At 36.8% G+C, this 20,553-nt stretch overlaps 2 protein-coding genes across 3 annotated transcripts; both read left to right on the forward strand.

The window, feature by feature from the left end:
• Window positions 1–212: 212 nt before the first annotated feature.
• On the forward strand, window positions 213–10,080 carry LOC129748768 (glutathione S-transferase D7-like). Its single transcript, XM_055743509.1, has 3 exons — window positions 213–545; window positions 9,210–9,632; window positions 9,703–10,080. Exons 1-3 carry the CDS (start codon window positions 456–458, stop codon window positions 9,844–9,846), a joined length of 657 nt encoding a protein of 218 aa, XP_055599484.1. The 5' UTR covers window positions 213–455; the 3' UTR covers window positions 9,847–10,080.
• Window positions 10,081–15,915: 5,835 nt separating this feature from the next.
• On the forward strand, window positions 15,916–20,202 carry LOC129748757 (serine/threonine-protein phosphatase 2A 56 kDa regulatory subunit gamma isoform-like). Of its 2 annotated transcripts, XM_055743496.1 has the most exons (3): window positions 15,916–17,026; window positions 17,361–18,414; window positions 18,472–20,202. In XM_055743496.1, exons 1-2 carry the CDS (start codon window positions 16,338–16,340, stop codon window positions 18,397–18,399), a joined length of 1,728 nt encoding a protein of 575 aa, XP_055599471.1. In that variant the 5' UTR covers window positions 15,916–16,337; the 3' UTR covers window positions 18,400–18,414; window positions 18,472–20,202. The 2 variants fall into 2 exon arrangements, with proteins under 2 accessions (XP_055599471.1, XP_055599470.1); XM_055743495.1 differs by having other exon boundaries at window positions 17,361–20,202.
• The last annotated feature ends 351 nt before the right edge of the window (window positions 20,203–20,553 follow it).

Raw genomic sequence — 20,553 nt, forward strand, 5'->3', positions numbered from 1 at the left:
CCGGTTTTCGATGCGAGTACGTAGCGACATAGTTTACCTTAAGAAGGCCGAGGCTCCAAATATTTCAACAAATATAAAAAAATCAAACGACGACGTCACCACCATTGATGATGATGATGATGATGATGAACAATCTGCGTCGTAATACTTCTTCAACAGTAACCTAACTATACTCATCTCTATGTAGCTACCGGTCACCCAGCCAGCATTTGGACACGCAGCCATTCAGCAAACACCTCCCTTGTCTGGATTGGTGGTGCCCGCGCGCCAACAATCGAGGAGAAACGAACAAAATCACCTGCCACCTTGGGAAAACTCACTATTTCGAATTTGGTCTTTGGCCGGTTAGCAAGCAAGTGTTCATTCATCTTACCTAGTAGTAGGTACCTTAGCAGAGGAAATCTATTACCCTAATTCGATCATCGGTTGGTGTAGTTTGGAAAAAAAAGAGTAAAATGTCTTCACTAGTGCTGTATCATTTTCCCATTTCGCCGCCCTCCCGCGCCGCCCTGCTCGTGATCCGCAACCTTGAGCTGGATGCTGAGGTGAGTATATCAAGGGGTGGGTGCGAAGTTGTGATATTTGAAGATAAATAGGAAGTGACCAACGAAACTGCACCGTCATACTACACAGTGAAATTAAGCAAATTACTGGAATTAAATATGAACTTTTCTAACGTGTTGTTCGGTTGATTTGGTGATCATACTGTAATCAAGAATTGTAAGGGGGGGCTTTTAAGTGAAATTGATTAATTTATCTGAAGGGCTTCCTAAAATTTATCACAAATTTGTGAGTTTGAATTCGAATTTTAAAAAATTATATAAAAACATTTCAACGTGATATTCAGAATTCTCAAATTCAGATTTAAAATTCTGTATCCTGCCTGAATTCTGAATTCTGGTTCTGAATGAAAAATTCAATTTCGAAACCGGATTTAGTTAATTTATTTCGAACATAGATTCTGAACTCACATTCAGTTTTTAGATTTCAAATTAAACATTCGCATTCAGATTTAACAGCTTTCTAAGCTTGTAGGATCTTCTCGTTAGGTTCCCAAATTGAAAGTACGCGCACTAATTAGCTGCTCGACTGACTGGTTGGATCGAAAGAGAGATCGAACCACTGTTAATCGGTTTTTAATTGAGTTTCTATATTCTCATTGAGTTTGTCGTTCATCGGAAAACCGTAGGGTAGATTTCGTTGAAGATATTATTTTTTTTACAACGGCGAATTCAGTTTCGAAGTTGAGAATACAGAATTCAGATACTGAACCCAATTCTTTTTTGAGCGGATATTTTTTTATGAAAAACAATGCAATTAAATTGTTTGGGAGTGAAGCAGGCGTTGGATTGGAAGGACGTGAAAATTTTTTGTCTCGTGTCAAAATTATTAATTGTTATTTTCCTTTTTCATATGAAATTAAATGTAACGTGCTTTTGAAAGAAAAAAGTAGTCAATTGGATGTCCAGGGCCAGAAACTTGTTATCTTCAAAACGGTCGATTTCCCGAAAGAATTTTCACAGAAAAATGGAAGCACGCAGCTAAGTTTTCTTCAATTTTCAATTTATTCCTAGAAGTTAATAGTTCATAAGTTGCAGTCAGCAGGGCTAGAAGCAACCATGCGGTAAAAAAGTAGGGCAAAATAGTTACTTTGAAGTGAAATTAGGGTAAAATTAATGACCAGATCAAGACGAAAACTAACTAAAAAATGACATTAAAAGCTAAATCAAAACGCTTTAAAGACAATTCTGTTAATTGAAAAACGTTTTTTGGAAGGCTCTTGGCCTCACATGTAGAAAAGCAATATGTTGGACAAAAGAGGAACATTTTAAATGAGCTTAGATAGTTTAAGAATAGTGTTCGCAGAATCCTAAAGTTCTAAAGAAACAATGGGAGGGAACCAAAAGATCGTACTGTAAAACTAGGACAACTAAGCCCGACAGGAACTTCGAGTTTATCCATTTTTTTTTTTAAAACCCACAAATTTTGAAAATTCATTCTATAGTGTATAATACACCATCAGCATTTTTTCAATGTCACTAAAACAGTTGAAAAAGTCTAAAATTATTTTGAAAAAAGTTAACAATCCGAAATAAATTTACAGAAACCAAAATTTTCAGCAAATTTGTTATATGTGAGAGAAATGCAAATAAAAAACCAGCACATGTTTAACGAAAAGTTAAAAGAATTTACTTGAAATTAAGTTAAGATTTACATTTATAGAAATTTCATTTCATGAAAGAGTCATGAAATTAAAAATTTGGAGGTCCTCATGAAAAAGTGAAAAAACAATGATAGAGGTTTAAAAAAAGATAAAGGACAAAATGTTGACAGAAGATTGACAATGACTAAAAGAAGCTTAGCGAAAAAATTGACTTAAGTGAATAATAACACAAAAGAGGCTAAATAATTTTACGAGGCTAATCTTCAAGGTAGAATATAATGTTTCAAATTTAAAACTAACTCAAAGAGAATTTACTTACAAAAATGGAACATTTCCTAAGAGATTCACTGCAGACTTGATTGCATGATTCACATATCAATCATTAGAAAGATTTACTAGAAAAAAATGATATTCAAAAAGGAAGGAATTTAAAAAAAAATATTCATAAATGATTTAACACGACAATTTCTTTTAAAAAATTAACAGATCCAAGAAACACCTCTGAAATATTGTATCCATTCAAGATACACCTATTGGAAAATTGTAGAAAATATATCAGTAAACCTCTAAAAAGGTACGAAAATTACTGAAAGTTATCGAAAACTTCAAAAAGGGTTTTTAATCTATGTATATCTACCAATCTTTCAAATGATTCGAACATTTCTAGAAATAAGGGAACTTAGAAATGAAATATCTGATATTTTCGATTCAATTGAGTCACTTTTCATAAGTTTACCTTCCATTTAATACAACAAAAAGCATTGAAAGCATGGAATGTTTCCTGCCATGTGGTTTAGTGCACTGTACAGATTTTGATTGATTTGTTTTAAATTAAGTTGAGAATTACTTTTAACAAATTCAAGCTTTAAAAGCCATAACACTTCAAATCTTGGTTAAACATATTGTAATAGTATCACTTTAGGAAATATGTTTCCTTGACACGAATGCCAAAACGTTGGTAAAGTGTTACAAATAAACAAAAGACTAAATATGTTTAGGCGAAAAACTATTTTTGTTTAAATTCCAATTGTCATCCATATAATGATTAAGTGTAAGGGATATATCAAAGCAAAACAAAACAATAATCTTCCTTACTGAATCTGAGCCATTCTCTCAATTTAGGTCGTGTGAATTCCCACAGGACTCGAAAGGAAAGAAAACGACCCCGTCAAATAAATAATAAACGAATAACCTAATAATAAACTAATGAGTACATACCACTTGTCGGGAAACAATATAATGTTTTTAATGAATAGAAAAAGTTTAAAAAAATAAGCTCAGTTGTAAGAAAATTATATACAAAATAGTGACTTTAGGGACCAAATTTCAAAAAAAGTAACTTTTGAGTGACCAGTCTGAAAAAAGTGACAAAGTTACTAAAAAGTGACCAACTTCTAGCCCTGCAGTCAGAAAGTCGACACAAACATTATCGGATTACAATACAAAAACAATTTTTAAAAATGATTAGTGGGCAACTTTCACGTAGTTTAATCAGTAATAACGTTATCATGAGCGATTTGCAATTCAATTAAGGTACACCGGGGCAAGTGCAAACGGTTTTCACCATAGTTCAACTTTCACATGTCCTAAAAAAATATGTATATGTTCAAAAATTATCAATTATCGTTCGTTTGATCACTAAAATAGTTCTCAACAAATTCCCGTTGAAAGTGAAAAATAAAAAAATGTTGGTAAAAAGTAACGGTGCTTTTGTGAAAAAATTTCAAAATTTGCACTTACCCCGTTTATGGGGGCAAGTGCAAACGCACTACTTTTTCCAAACTAATTCACAGATAAGTCAATGTATCGGTCCTAAAATGAATTGAATACATGTTCCGGTACGTTTTATCAACTTTCATTAATATATTTGCCGTTTTCTTGCAATATTGATAACTTTTTGGAACTTCATTTTTGGTGACTGTTGTTTTAAGCAGCAACCTTCATTTACTAATGCATTACGGAACTATGAACATCCGCTTCAGATACAACACTTTGGATACCCCTTCTGACCATTTTAATATAATGCTGAACCATTTTGGTGATGAATTTTCTGAAATGGCTGATGTTACATGGCTTAAACGTGCGTTTGCACTTACCCCGGTAGTGTCGTTTGCACTTGCCCCGCAACAAGGTTAACAAGAGCGAATATTATTTTCACAACTTTCGGGGTGTACTGAAAATTTATTATAAATTTTCTGCTTTCACTTGAATATCGGTCTCAAACACTCACCTTTTAACGAAAATTCGGATTTGAATGCCCTTTTTTGTAGGCAAAATATGCAAAACAAAAACACACTGTTCATGTCTAGTACGTACCTGAATTCGTGTGTGATCAAACAGTGCCGTGTTTTAAGTGAAAAATTTAAAGAAAGTTTAGTTTATCTATGTCAGATTGTTTGTTTGGGTCTAAACAACAATTTATAGAAGAAGAAATAATTTTTACTTTTTTTGTAACAGAGAAAAGTTGAACGTTTGCACTTGCCCCGAGTTTGCACTTGCCCCGGTGTACCTTATGTGATTTTGATTATGTTCCTGATCGACTCCTTCTCCAAATTATTTTTAATTTGAATTAAATAATGTTTATGCAAGAAATGATTGCATATAAACATTTATATGTATTTCAGAAAATTGAAAATTTGACAAAACATGAATTTTGGTTTTTTTTCTTTTGAAGAGAGACCACTGCGACCAATTGGGGGATCTTTTGTACAGGGTCCGGCAATTGAACTGCTACAAAACTTTAGGAGTGATTATTACGAAGTATAGAAAACCAAGTTAGATGACACCTGGTCACCTTGTTAACATTATGTCTAAGATGTCAGAGGATAGTTTTGTTAATTTTGTAATCAAGTGTTTTTATTTTTTAAATAGTCCTCGAACCTTAACGTAATGCTTTGACTGCCTAGTTCCAGGCTGTGAAACGGTAGAAAGAAATAATTCGTGAGTTTTCCAATGAGTGTATGTATTTTTTTTATTTTGGCTCGCACTTTGAAGATACCTGTAGATCAGAAGTACCCAAGTTTAGTATGGTGGGGATCGTCAAGCTACAGTGGCGACACCTACCATGGTGAAGATCATCTAGATGCACCCTGAGAGATTTTCTTGGCGTACTAACACTAAATTGGCGATAGATTTTAATACACCGGGTCAAAATCGCTGTCAGATCTTGGAAGATGATCTTTAGGCCCAGCCTTACAAGATCCTAAGATTTCAAGACCTCTCGTTTGAACAGAAGCAAGAGCCGGTAGAAAGGGCGAAGGCGCAGCTTACGCGGTCCGCGCATGAAAAATTTGGAGAATATCGTGTTTTCTGCCGATGAATTCATCGCCGTTCAGCAGTTTGTGAAAAAACAGAACTACAGATTTTGGTTGCCAGAAAGATCATGAACCTATGCAAACGTATTAAAGGCCACAAGACGACAGAAATCTGTCTTATTAAAGGTCTGGGTCGAAATCGGCCGTACTTTCCTGGTGAAGATCAACCGAACACCCTGAAGAGGTGTAGATCAATCAATTTACGTATCGAAAATAGTTCTACGGCATGTACTCGAACTGTGGACACTTCCCAATTTTGGTTTTGGTTGGTGGTTTTTCAGCAGAACTTCACATTGGCTTATCAAGGAAAGAGGTCCCAATTTTTGTGTGGAATTTTTTTTAGGGTTAATTTCAAGTACGGAGTGGTCGGGAAGTTCGCCTGACCTGAACCCCGTGGACTTGGCTGTCTAGCGTATACAGAAGGCCGAAGTCTACTCCACAAAACATGACGGGTTGGAAGTTCTGAAGCGCCATCTAGTTGAGTCCTGGGATAAAATACAACAAAAACCACCTGCGGTCTTTTTAGAAAATGTGCCTTGAGCTTCTGCAGCGAGTGGTTAAGCTCAAGGACCAAAAAAATCGAAAGGCGCCAATGGATTTTGAAAATATGATCTGTTTTGATGTAAATCGTATTAAATTTGAAAGAAAAAGTTTTTGTTTTGATCAAATTATTTGTTAGTTCCAATGTAGCACTTCAATTGCCGGACCCTGTAGCATTACCCCGCGTTATTTCTTTTATTATATGCTTCCAGATACACTACCACTATTGATAAGTGAGAGGTGAACACTGGTTGAGCCTTCCATGAGCACACACATATGTATGTTAAATCTTAAGTGCAACCTTACCTTACCTTACCCAAGCAACCAGAATTCCCTTAAAAAGGTTTCATAGAAGCTTAATCAGCTCTCGTTTCTGGCTGAAGAGAATGCTAATCAGCCCAAAAATTAAGTTCTTAGACAAGTTCACTGGTGTTGGGAAAAAGTGGTAGAAATTTTGTCACTTTTAGAACATTTTGAAAATTTTGCCATGCAAAAACATTTTCAAGATCTGTGGTCTCCAAATTCTTTAACAACACGTGTATCCTAGACCATGGCGCCCTATGATGCGCTCAAAGTTCTGATTAGAGATGTATACCGAATATTCGTCTCACCGAATAGTTGAGCTCTACTACAGACTTGTACATTTTTCAAATAATTTGTAATCATTTATAAAAAAAACTATCCAAAAGTAATGTTGTAAAAGCTACACAATCATTAAAAACTTATGGTTTCAGCAAAACATCTAAGGTGTATCCGCGTATCTTTCCTGTAGATCATACAGGAGAATGCTGAACGTTATCCTTTTATATTTTGATAATAGTTTATTCCAGATTTTCTGGATATATTCAGGCTTGGCCATAAATCCAGTATAGAACCCAGATAAGTCAAATCTGGCCGGGATGTCCAGATATTGTTTAAAACTTCCCGAGTTTTGCTTAAGTTTATTCAGATTATTTGCTTAATGAAATAAAAAACTCAAATTCCTATTTAAAAATTTTTAGATTTTGTGTTCAATAACGATTTTCTAAAATTTTAAAATATACATAAATTATGTCCTTCTTTAATTTTTTTTCAAAAATCGTCCTGAATGCCTTACCGTTTGGATACGTGTGGTTGAAAGTATGGTATGCTTAAGGTTAAAGATCATCTATCTTTTCAACAATTATTTTGAAGATATCTTACTCAAATTCGACCTTCATCTAATTCAATATCAGAGAAGCAATTTCAAAAAGCTTGGCACCTGCTTCGACCTGTTTTGTCCCAGAAATCACAGGAACGAAATCTATTTGGTGATAAACGCCCTAGTAGCGATCAATCGATCAGTGAAAAATCAGAAAGATCCCTACTTAAAAAATATCTTGTAATACATCATTCGATAATATCATCTGATTGAAAGTAATCGACTAAAAACCATGAGGGGCACCAAATGGAAGAAATAGAAAGCATTGAAATAAACGCTTAAGTTTTTTTTTCATTGAAAACTCTATAGAATATTCGACCGAATATTCGTTTGGCCGAATAGTTGAAAAGGTCAATATCCGGTATTCGGCCGTTCACCGAATACCACTATTCGGAACATCTCTAGTCCTGATCATAGGAGCAAATCTTTGCGTTGAAGTCGCCTAAGTGGATTTGAATAGTTCATTGCCACTGTAATAATTAGTATTTGAGTTTAATTTCATTTGAGATGATTGACTGGGTTGGTCAATTGGGTACGAAAAATATCGGTAGAATCAAAATTCAAATTCAGAAAACAGATTTCGGAATTCAGAATTTAGATTGTTCTTGAAATACAAAGGAGGCTTGTAATTGGAACCCGAAAATTTAGATTTACGAGTTCGAAATTTCTAAGTGTTTTACTCATGATTAGAATTCGGAATTCAGATTCATGGTCTCAAAATTCAGAATCAAATCTCAAACGCATAAATCGAACTTCAATATCAACATTTAAAATTCAAATAATTTCAGAAAAATAGATTTCAGATTCGGATTAAAAATTCAGATTCAGAATTTCTAAGACGAGTTCATTTGCAGATTTCGGATTAAGATCCAGAAATTAGATTCAGAATTTCGATTTGATTTTGAATTAATTTTCAAAATTCACATTCGGAATCACGATTCAGGATACAGAATTCAAACTCTGAATTAGGATAAATTCAAATTAAGAACTCAGATTAATTTTAATCAGAGTTTCGATTCCGAAATTAAAATCTTGATGCAGTTTCAGACTTCAGATGAAGTAATCAATTTCAAAATAGTGATTCAGTGTTTAGATTCGGAATCCAGGGTTTACTATGTGAAGCTCAGAGTTGACAACAATATCAAGAATACAGATCCAGAGTTTAGAATCGGAACTCATATTCAGAATACAGAATTCAAATTCAGAATTCAAATTCAAAATTCAGATTAGGAATTCAAATAACATATTTTAAATAATCATCAAGTTATAGAACTAGAACTGCGATTCGGGTGTAACATAAGGAATAAAAATGATCGATCTCCATAGATTTTCGATATAACAACCAGACATTTGGTATAAGGAACTGCAAATTTGACCTTTTCAATTATGTAGATATGATGTTGATTGTGATAAGCTTGCGTGGAACCATCCGAAACGATTGTTCAGCTAACGTGACACAGTCAACGGGTTCCAATCATTAAATTTCTGATGTTAATATTAAACATTTCAATATTGATACATATTTCAAATTTGAAATTAAGGATTTTGTCCCAACAGAGGTATTCCGTGATAATTATAATTATTTTTTATAAACGCCCTCACAAGCCAAGCGAAGACGCTCAACCAGCACCTTTAATGACCAACTGGCAGGAGCTGGTTTCGTGCCATTGTCCTTCATTTGTGACTGTTGTTTGTCCCTCGTGGCTATTGGCCGGAATGGATCAATAAATACTCTAATAAAACAACATAACCGAGTAGAGCGCGGGTTAAAAAGTGGCACTCACGCAATGAATTATTCAATCACAAACCTCAACACGTGGAGTGCGGGTTCGTTTCCAGGAAAAATTGATTTTTCACTCTTTCGACTGATGTCACGAGAGAGATATGGGAAACAATTAAGACAAATGGTTGCACGAGGTGTTTTACACGTCATTATCAGTCAGGCAACAATATCTAATGGTACCTACTAACTCTGTGGTATTTTTTCCCACGCCCCCTCGCACCTAAATAGGTCAAAATCCTCAACCTGTTTGCCGGCGAGCACATGCAGGAGGAGTTTCTGAAAATCAACCCACAACACACGGTTCCCACGCTGGTAGATGATGACTACGTCCTCTGGGAATCCAAGGCCATTGCCACGTACTTGGTGGACCAATTCAAGCCGGACAGCCCGCTGTACCCATCGGACCCCCGCAAGAGAGGTATTGTGAACCAGAGGCTGTACTTCGATGCCACGGTCCTGTTTGCACGTGCCTACGCTGCCGTTATGCCCGTCATGCGACAGGGTGCCACCAACATTCCTCAGGAGAGGAAGGATAGCATTCTCGAAGCGCTGGGAACGCTCAATACCTACCTCGAGGGACAGGATTGGGCCGCGGGAGACGACTGCACCGTAGCGGATTTGTGCCTCTTGGCCACCGTTTCTACTATGGAGGTTAGTACTTCCCCAATCCAGATGAGATTTCTTAATAAATTTTAATATTCATATCTTTCCACGTTTTCAGAAAATCGGAGTCGATTTTAGCGAGCTGGCCAACGTGAAAGCCTGGTACGAACGCTGCCAGTCGCTGCCCGGATACGAGGAGAACGAAGAGGGTGCAACGGCCTTCGGCAACGCCATTAAGTCTAAGCTAGAGGAACCCTTCTAAGAATCTTTAGTGGTTCGGCGTTAGTCAGATAAACCGATAAGCATAAATATATGTAGAGTAGTAGCACGGGCACTGCTTTTTTAATAAGTGTATAGGATATATGTAGGTAACTAACTTAACAGATTTGATCTGTCTAAAATGTTGTTTTATTGTCAAGCAAAGCGACTACAATATAGTAAGTAACAAATTCGTTGAAGAAAAGTGTTCAATATACATGCACATTGGCACAAAAAGGCAACCGAAATTGCGTTTTATTTCAGGTCCGAATATTGCATAGGAAGTTTGCTTAACTACTCAATCCCAAAGTAGCATATCCGCAAAATGATGCAAGATTCTTCCAGTCTTGAATTCCAAAATGCTGTCCTATCAGCCCATTTTTTCTGTCTAATGTAAGTTTTCCTCTCGACCCATACTCTTATGACGTAGAACGATTATTTAAAAACTCTTGAGCTTTTCTGATTTTTTTTAAATGGTCTTCAAAATTTACTGAATTGTCCTGATTTCCAAAAAAAAAAAAATTCTAAATTATAATTGAATTTGTAGTTAAATGATGAAAATATCAAACAAACCTGTAAAACAATAGTTTAACAAATTTGACTGATAACAATTTTTGGGTTAGATAATATTTAGATTATGTCCAATGTCCAGCCAAGAAGTGCACATTATTTCTATAAATTCAGTGGTATCCTGAAAAATCCTAATTTTTTTCTTCGCTGTGTCCTAATTTTTATAAAATCACCTGGCATATCTGATCTAGTTTTAACCCTGGGATTTTTTCTGTAAGATGTTTTATGATCAGAACTGTTTTAAAAAAAGCAATATTTTTTGTATTTTGAAAAATGGTGGTGGGGATTCGTGGGCCACCAAATCCAAATTGACCAAATAACATGCAAAGTTTATAAGTTGACCCAAAACTATAATTTCATAATTCAATCCGTTATTTTTAAGTAATTTTAGATGAGGAAATTAAAAAGAGAGTTGTGTATGCTCGAGCGGCACGCGAGCTTTTCGGCAAAATTCCTTATATAGAATGGACAAAATATTTTTCATAACTCTTCATTTAGCATAAACATTACAGCAGGGGTCGGGGAACTTTTTGGATCATTACCCCAAAACATTTTTGTTTAAGTTGGTATTACCCCATGACGAAGAGCAAAAAAAAACGTATCCGTTAACACTAAGCGAGCTCTCAAAGCGTGTTATTTGAATGCCTCAGGGGGAAATATTCACTTTTCCATATGCCGCTTAAATAATCCTTTACTTTCGAAATAAAACCAAAAAAATCATAAAATTGCAAAATGAAAACATACACTTTTCACTCACAAAATATTCACTGTTACCCCCAAGAATTTCACTTTTACTCCATTTGGGGTAATTTACCCCGGTTCCCCGACCACTGCATTACAGCATTACTTTACAGATGAGAAAAACGTATTTTAAGTTCTGAATGTATATGTAAACATAACAACCCAGCCAACAATTTGGTAGGTATTTCAAAAGATATACGTACGTCTATGTCGACACAAATCATCGTACATGACGTTAGAAAAAAGCATATACCTACCAAAAGTGGAGGCAATATACGTACATGTTTTCGTTATTTTCTGGTTTACGGCATCGACAACATCATATGTGATGTCATTCACGATGTTAGAAATACTTTGGTACTTTATGTCGCATTGGCGTCGTTACATTAAAGGATTCGATTCATGCGCATTTACGATGATGGGAGGATTGACAGTTCCATCCACACTTTATGCGATGTGTGTTTTACCCTTTTACGACTTGAAGCGATATGATGATAAATTGGCGATTTAAGTCACCCTTTATGCGAGATGTTTTGTATTCTTGTATGACTCGAAGCAATCTGACGATGGAATGTCGATTTATGTCACCTTTTATGCGAGATGTGTTGCAGTCTAATACGATGTTCAGAGATTTTAACATCGATTGACAACTTAAGTCACATGTTATAAGATGTGTGTTGTAAGCTTGTACGATATGATGCAATTTGACATTTGATGGACTCTTTAAACGATATTTTATGTGAGTTGGGATGTACTCATGTACGATTTGTATCATAAAACGATTTTGCGGACCATTTTATGTAGCATGTTATGTGTAATATTGTGATTGAAGTACGACGCTAGGAAGAAATAAAATTAATTGATGATTTTAACTGATTTTTATTACAACTAACATTGAAATGCACTACATATATTTTCGTGGGTACCGCAACCGGGCATTGTCCCGCTCGCTACTTTCCTAACTTCCACCGCCTCCATGCCTCCCTCAGGATCTTTGACGCCTCTTTCTTCCGGGTTTACAGCAGAAATTGCCGGGCTACAATTCTGTCCGTGAACATTCCTTGATACTCGCAATATGCACATGCAAATCGCCGGGTAATTATCCGGCGGGTTTTTTTTATCTGAGCCTAGTAGGGGAGAGTAATCCTGTTATTTTTGAAAGGAAAATGTTAGTGAGGTTTCTGTCCACCGTTGTTTTTCCAAAACTTACCTTTATTATCTTTTTTCATCCGTTTGCTTGTTTGCTTTAGTCGTCAACTTTCACAAAATTCAAATGCTGATACAAAATTGCAAGCACGATCGCAAAATTGCACATCCACTGAACACGATTTATCACGATGAAGTTTTCATATCATGATGAGATGTGGACGAACGCTAAGTATCTGTTAATACGAATCTGATTTGATCGCATTAAATATATTTATATCGTGGGTAAAGTGACCGATTATACGATTATAATTATACTTGTTATAATATTTGTAGCTATATCTGAAAGACACGGTGTTAATTTGCCTACTAATGTGACATTCTAGTAAACATACAACGTGCTTGCTTACGTAGTATTCTTTACGAATTTATTCGAAGTCATTTACGATTTCGATTCGAAAGTAATTTGTGTACCAATAAAATGCTTCTTAAGAAATCTTATGCGATCGTTATAAGATTTCATTTGACATCGGCGGAACTAAATACGACTTCATCCAACATATCGTAACTAAGTCGTATTTAATTGGGAAGTTGCCTCTTCTACGATGAATAAACGATATGGTCAAATGGTAAGTGTACATATTTACGATTCCGATTTCAGTAGCATCTATATACGAGTTCGACGATGATTTCTTTTACGATTTCATGTTGGCTGGGAATATAGGTAGCCCAAGATACTCCACAAAATGTGTCCCACGATTCCCTACCAGCTATGATTTGCATGTTTGCGTTTATTGCTATTTATTGATATTTCATCAAAAATTCCTTTTTCACGTGAAAGAAATTATCGTTATGAACTTTAGGTTCCCCATCGATGCAATTAGCGGGTGCTTGTTTAATTATGTATGTAATTTTTTTAAGCTTGGCTTAAGATGCGTATTTAAGTCAACAACATAATGAAAAATATACTTACGCAAAGCGACGGCGATGACAGTTGGATTGAGATTTTTATCTCAACACACATCCGAGATATTCACGGTGGCCCACGATACCCCAAAAATAGGCAAAAAAGATAAATATGACAAAAAACAAAAATAATAGAAATGACAAATTACGAAATTGCAAAACTTAAAAGTAACTGCTGCATAAACAAGGATAAATTTAAGTTCGGCTGCCGAGCTTAGTATTGGGTATGCCTATCAGAACTTAGTTTTGCGATTGCCCAGTCGAACTCAAAGTTGAGGGCTGCCACTGAGGTACTGTTTTGAACCAAAACATTATGAGTTTAAAAAAAGGAGCGTGAATACTCTTATGTTTGTAAACAAACTCATATACACTGAACTTCGAAAATAACCAAACTTGAGAACTTTCCCCGCCAACCCGAATGAAACTCCCTCCCTACAGGTTTGGCTATTGGAGGCATAACCCAAAGTTCAGCTCTTAAAGGAGAACTCATCCCCCAAAATCTGATACCGCAATAAAATGGAAATAAAAAAAAAAAAAATACTGCAGGTACGGGAATCACACCCATACCTGCAATGGCTCTCCGATTACCTTCTCAGGATGCTAACCGCCCGACCACCGGAGAGTTGTTGAGAGAGGCAGCTACATCATTGTATATGCGAGACTTTCTGCGAATGAAGCGGGAATAAAAGTTATCCCCCAAAAAAAACAGTTCTTCGCTTTGAACTTACCCCCCCCCCCCCCCCCCCAAACCAAAATCTGCCACGATGGAGGTAACAGAATCAGATGCGCTTACAACAAAAATCCCCCAAAAAACAGTTCTCCACTTGAAGGACAAGTTTGGCGTATTGGCGAAGGCTGTGATTTTTTCACAAACTTAAGTTGTCAATCTAGAACTCGAGTTTGGCGGGTGGCAGTTCTCAAGTTTGGGTATTTTCGATTTTCAGTGTAGCGCCCGCTCACTCCTCACCTACTTACTGTGAAAGTCGGAGAACCTTGTGTTTCTAAAAACCTTGTTCAGGACGGTCTTTCGAAAATCAGGACAAATCCTGATTTATCAGGACACCTGGCCCCTCTGCAGTCAAAGTCGAACAAACGCTTCAAAAAATACATTTTTTACCGTTTCCAAGGCAATGAGAGGGAACACTACAGAGAGAGACAAAAAAAACTCAACGATTATTTGAATCTGATGGCGAATGGCGTCACTCGCATATTGTTATCCACGTTAACTATTTATTTTGGTTTTGACACAACACTAAAGCTAAAACCGCAAACCAGCACACTTTCAGCTTAGAACATCATTTTCACTATGCTTTTCTTTCAAACTTGTATCCAAATTTCCAGATACTTTAATTTGCACCAACAAAATTTTATTTCCCGCATCATCCGGGAGAACCACATCCAGCGAGCGAGTCGAAAACCGCGAATACCAAGCCAAATACCCACTCGTCGTTGGTTTGGGAGACGTGAGAGAGAGTCGATTCGAGACACGGACTCACTGAAGCACGGACACGAGCGAGAGCATAATCCAACCATCAGAGAGAAAACCGCACGGAGAATCGGAGAATAGAAATTATGGTTGCCATAAGTACAGATTTATTCAGAACTTATAACAGTTACTTGAAAATTTAAAGATTATTATTTATTTTTGCATTGGTAATGGTTCTTAATGACAATTAATCTTATCAGAAAACATGAAGATTTTCCAAAGTTTGCTGAAGACTACCAAGCCGGCTGGCACTTTCCTTTTTTCAATGGAGAATGCATCATCGCTAATCCTAGCCAAAGTGTGTATGTATGTGTTCTAATAACCTTGGTCCTATATATATATATACACACCTTGGTACTAAGGGTCCTAACAGTCAAGGTATTTGTATACACGAGGTTCTCCGACTTTCACATGTGAATAGGCGAGAACAAGGTGGGTATATATTCAGGAGGTGTTCCCGAATAACGAATTCCCGATTCAGCCATTTTGGCTATGTAGGCTTACAACTATACAGAACTCATGAAGTTTGTTTACCAACAAACCACAGAAAAGCTGAGCAAAAAATAAACAAACTCATTGAGAGCCCCGCTCACTTCTCGCCTACTTACTGTGAAAGTCGGAAAACCTAGTGTATCTAAGAACCTTGGGCGAGAAGTGAGCAGGGCTCTCAATGAGTTTGTTTACAAACATAAGACTAAATAATCTGAGCATTTCTGTGGTTTGTTGTAAACAAACTTCATGAGTTCCGCATAGTTGCATAGCCTGAATAGCCAAAATGGTTGAATCGGGAATTCGATATTCGGTAGCACCTCCTGTATGTACACACCTTGCTAACAGTTTTCGACACACTTTTCTGGCAACTCTGCGCTAACGGATTTCCTATAACAGTGATGCCGTATTTTTTCAATTGTAAAATTACCTGAAACAAAAGAAGAAAACACTTGGCCTGTATGTGTAAACTAACAGCCAATAATCTAAAAATATTTAAGGCTTAAAAAGCTTTTTAATTTCTTAGATTGAGAATTCATCTTTTTCGGAACGAAACGGTTCAAAAAAAACACGTTAGATTTTGGTTTCATTAAAAAACTTAAAATTCAAGTTTCGAAAAATCTGCTTTCACTGGCGTCGCTAACGCTAACGCAAACTCTTTCGATCTGTCAAACTGGGAGTGTTTTGCTTTCGCGACCTGTCGTCGTTTGCGTTAATGAAAAAACTTTGAAGAGTGCAAATTACTTTAAAAAAAACCCGATTTAACGCGTTATTTGTCCGTGCTACGTATATTCCGAATGTCCGTCTGGTACTGCTGGTCACTGTGACAATAATTGTTTTCACTTCTCGAATGCGCAACTACACGTATTCGGAATTCTTTTTCGGGTTTCAATTTTGTGTGGTAAAGGAAACCCTCGGGTAACCTGGAGGGGAGCTGAAGAGGGTGAGGCGTGTACAGATATAATAGAAGAAAGTTGTCCATCAAGAGGGAGGGTGCCTGTTTTGGTGATAGTGGGACAAGTAGTTGTCCTTTCCATAAGCTGGAGTCGAAACTCGCCGATTAGACAGCGAAACAATTTCATTCATAGGGAAGACGAATGCCGCAACCGGATCATCGGGATCGTGACATCGAAGGCAACAATATGACGATGAATGACGATGGGAACGGTGCCAACAGTAACTCGCTGGGAGTAACGACGACATCCAACAATAATCCGCTTTTGACGACCAATACGACGACTACGGCAGCTGCTGCGAATGGCAACAATGGAGGAACTAATCCGGGCAACAACAATGGAAACAACAAGCTAAACAACCTAGATAAACGACCATCCATAGGGGCCAACAACAATGGCAATAACGAATCATCCACAACAGCTGCTGTTGCCGCGGCAGGTTCTCGGTTCATTATTCCAAAGACGAACGAAATCGAGACACTTCCGCCCTTGAAGGATGCCACCCTTGCGTCGGAGCGAGAAGAGCTGTTCATCAAAAAAATCCGCCAGTGTGGTGTTCTGTTCGACTTTTCCGAACCCTTGAATGACCTTAAGTATAAGGAAATCAAGCGATGCGCACTGCAGGAGATGGTGGAATTCGTTGGGACACAACATCAGATCATAACCGAACCGATCTATCCGGAAGCGTTCCAGATGTTTGCGGTCAATTTGTTCCGCACGCTGCCTCCGTCTTCGAATCCCAATGGGGCTGAATTCGATCCCGAGGAAGATGAACCGACGTTGGAAGCAAGCTGGCCACATCTGCAGTTCGTTTACGAACTGTTTCTCAGGTAAACGTGGAAAGACTATTGCAAGAATGGTACTGATTCTTAAATATAGAGTACACAAAGTCTTAAACATAGAGAATTTGCATCTTGAACAAAACATCGAATTGAGGGATATAATTCAAGGGATAATCATGTTGAAAATTAGATTCAGATAAAATATTTCAAATTAATGGAATTGCTTGTTAATTTTAGAATTGATTTTCAAAATGCTCGTTGATTATTATATGGATTCGATAGCATTATTTCTATTAATTGGGTAGAACTTTATTCAGCAAATTTAATACCAAATGTATTTTCTTGTAAAACTATTCATCCATAACTATCCGACTGCTTCCAGGTTCCTTGAATCGCAAGACTTCCAGCCGAGCGTGGCAAAACGCTACATAGATCACGGTTTCATTTTGAATCTATTGGAGCTTTTCGATTCGGAAGATCCGCGTGAACGTGATTTTCTGAAGACAGTGCTGCATCGGGTGTATGGCAAGTTTCTCGGCCTTCGTGCGTTCATACGCAAGCAAATCAATAACATTTTCTACAAGTTTATCTACGAAACGGAACATCATAACGGAATAGCCGAGCTTTTGGAGATTCTTGGAAGTATTATTAACGGTTTCGCTTTGCCACTTAAGGAGGAGCACAAGCAGTTTCTGCTCAAGGTTCTACTACCATTACATAAGGTGAAAAGTTTGTCCGTCTACCATCCGCAGCTGGCTTACTGCGTGGTACAATTTTTGGAAAAAGATCCCAGCCTGACACAGCCCGTCATCAAATGCCTTCTAAAGTTCTGGCCAAAAACGCACAGTCCAAAAGAGGTGATGTTTCTGAACGAACTGGAGGAGATTCTGGATGTTATCGAGCCGGCCGAATTTCAAAAAGTGATGGAACCCTTGTTCCGCCAGATTGCAAAGTGTGTGGCCAGTCCACACTTCCAGGTGGCCGAGAGAGCACTCTATTACTGGAACAATGAATACATAATGTCATTGATTTCGGAAAATTCCAAGGTTATTCTGCCCATTATGCTACCGGCCCTGAACAGCAACAGCAAAAATCACTGGAACAAAACCATCCATGGACTTATCTACAACGCGATAAAGCTGTTCATGGAGATGAATCAGATGCTGTTCGACGAATGTCACCGAAAATACACGGCAGAACAACAGAACGAGAAGGAAAAACTTAGCCGACGGGAGGAACTTTGGCAGCAAGTGGAGAATCTCGCCCGACAACATCCGACGTATTCAAAGTTCGCTGAAGATGATGGAGTTATACGGTCTACTAATAACGCTGGTGCTTCTCTGTCGGGCGAGCTGGTCCTCGCGTTCGGTGGCAGCAGTCCCAAATCGCCGGCAACGACAGGACTCCAGCACAACACCTAAAAGCACCAGAACCGGGTATGTCTTTAACTCTCAGCTGTGGAATACAAAAACACATGCACTGTTCTTTTTTAGCAAGTACCTTTTTTCATACACGAACGAGCAAATGTGGAACATATTAAAATTAGCAAACATTTTTTGAGATGCGCCGTGCTGGACAACGTTTTTAACATTTGAATACGCTACCTGTAGGAAGAAAAATAATTACACAAAAAAATAGAAGCTGAGCGCTGTTGAAATTATATATTATACTATACTTATTGAAGAAGAAGAAAGAGAAAAAAAATGTTGCATTACCCCAGAAATAAACTTGCATGTTGTTACACGGATAATTAAAAAAAAAAAGCAGAAAAAGGTGAACAATAACAGCATAGGGCGACAGTTGTTTTGCTTGGCGTGGATTATTTTGCATTTTTAATGACATTAAACATTGAATTACAAACTTTACTTTTTTTGTTGTTTAAATCTGTTCTGCAGTTCGTTCGATGTGACACTGAACGCCCATTTTATTAGTTGACGAGCGTTAAAGGGAGGTCATCATGTTCGTAAACCAAATGTTGGTAAAATTGATTTCAACATGATAAAAAAATCTCATCTCTTGACAATTGCTTCAGATTGAAACATAGTTTCGCGTTTCGCGGAGAAATTTGACCAGTTGGTGCAACGTGTATTTTGTATGTTGCTCATGTGTTGAAGCCCGCTTAAAGAGATTAGAAACACTTACAAATTGTGGTAGCTAAACTAGTTGGAAAATACAGACAGAAATGAAAAAAACTGCTTAAAGTGGTTTTCGCAGTAACGAACGACCGAATGGTTCAAATTTCTTGTATAAAATAGTGACAACGATAAAATGGGCATTCCTTTTGTTGTAGCATGCAATCTGTAAGAACAATTTTTCAAATAGTAGCGCCCTGAAAGAAAAGAAGCTATTATAAAACTAACGATACCACTCTTATTACTCTTTAAGACACAAGACTTTACCTGTACTATTACTCTTATTACGAGATAAAACATAAGCAGCGCAAAAGCAAGCAAACTCTGTTGTGCAAATGCAATTTGCAACGATTTATATAACAAAGGATAAAGATAATGCAAAGCCACGCAAGGAGACACAACACAAGCAATGACTTGCGTAGTTTCATGTCAGAATAGTCCTTTCGAAGGACACAACAAAAAAGTTATAATGCTTAATCTATGGGACTAGAGTAAATTCTATATAATTTTCTTTTCTATGCAACTCTGTACTCGTGGAAAACACAAAACTACAAGGACGGAAGTAAAAATAATGAATGAAAGTCTAAGATTGCTGTAACTACTATTGTTTCTCATTTTTTTGGAACAAATTCAACACACACACAAATTAATAATACCTACTATTCCAAATATGCCCAGAAGGTTAGGTTAAAACACATTATGAAACTTTAAAAAAGGAAGCGACAAACTTCTTCCCGACAAGAAAACAGAAAACTCACACACAACACAAAACACTACCCTAAAAAAATCAAAAACACACGTCACAACTGTCGAGTGTTGGCCGCTGCCTGAAAATAACGAAAATACACGATCGTGGGGGAAATCGAAGGGATGAAACAAGTGTACGATTATTAGTGTCCTCCATGTACTAATACTAACTGTAAAATAAAAACAATTAATACAGGACCGGAAAAGCAACATAAAGAGCACAAGAGCATATTATAGAACGAATGTAATCGACTTTGGCAGGAATGACAGCAATCAGCAGCAACAAAATTATGATTGTTAGTTTTTTCACTAATAAAACGGCGCTGAGAACGGCTAAAAAATGTAGTTCTTTGTATAATTTGTTTTCTTAACCAAATGGGGGTAGAATGACAGCAGATGGGTCGTGATTTGGTTGTTTTATCACCAAACTAAGAAAAAAGTTAACAAATTTTGAAATAAAAATTCGATTTTAAAAAAACCTTGATAAGTGAAATTAAACTTAAACTTAATTTTATAATTTTAACATTCTTTTGCTATATATAAGGGTATTCCATCATTTATTAAACCAACCAATAAGTTAGAAGCTACATGTTACTCATATTCAATATTTTGTTTTTAAGATCATGACAACGAAAAATTTAAAAGTGGACTGCAAGGTCGACGTAATTTGATAAATTTTGGCATCATTACACCATT

Source organism: Uranotaenia lowii, chromosome 2 (assembly GCF_029784155.1).
Source record: "Uranotaenia lowii strain MFRU-FL chromosome 2, ASM2978415v1, whole genome shotgun sequence".
NCBI classification, from domain to species: domain Eukaryota; kingdom Metazoa; phylum Arthropoda; class Insecta; order Diptera; family Culicidae; genus Uranotaenia; species Uranotaenia lowii.

Bases quoted from the DNA above. Each gene is read 5' to 3' on its own strand.
- LOC129748757 (XM_055743495.1), top strand. From the start codon at position 16,338: ATGCCGCAACCGGATCATCGGGATCGTGACATCGAAGGCAACAATATG. The intron at 17,027-17,360 runs GTAAACGTGGAA...GACTGCTTCCAG, and splicing joins GTTTACGAACTGTTTCTCAG to GTTCCTTGAATCGCAAGACT.
- LOC129748768 (XM_055743509.1), top strand. From the start codon at position 456: ATGTCTTCACTAGTGCTGTATCATTTTCCCATTTCGCCGCCCTCCCGC. The intron at 546-9,209 runs GTGAGTATATCA...GCACCTAAATAG, and splicing joins ACCTTGAGCTGGATGCTGAG to GTCAAAATCCTCAACCTGTT. The intron at 9,633-9,702 runs GTTAGTACTTCC...CCACGTTTTCAG, and splicing joins CCACCGTTTCTACTATGGAG to AAAATCGGAGTCGATTTTAG.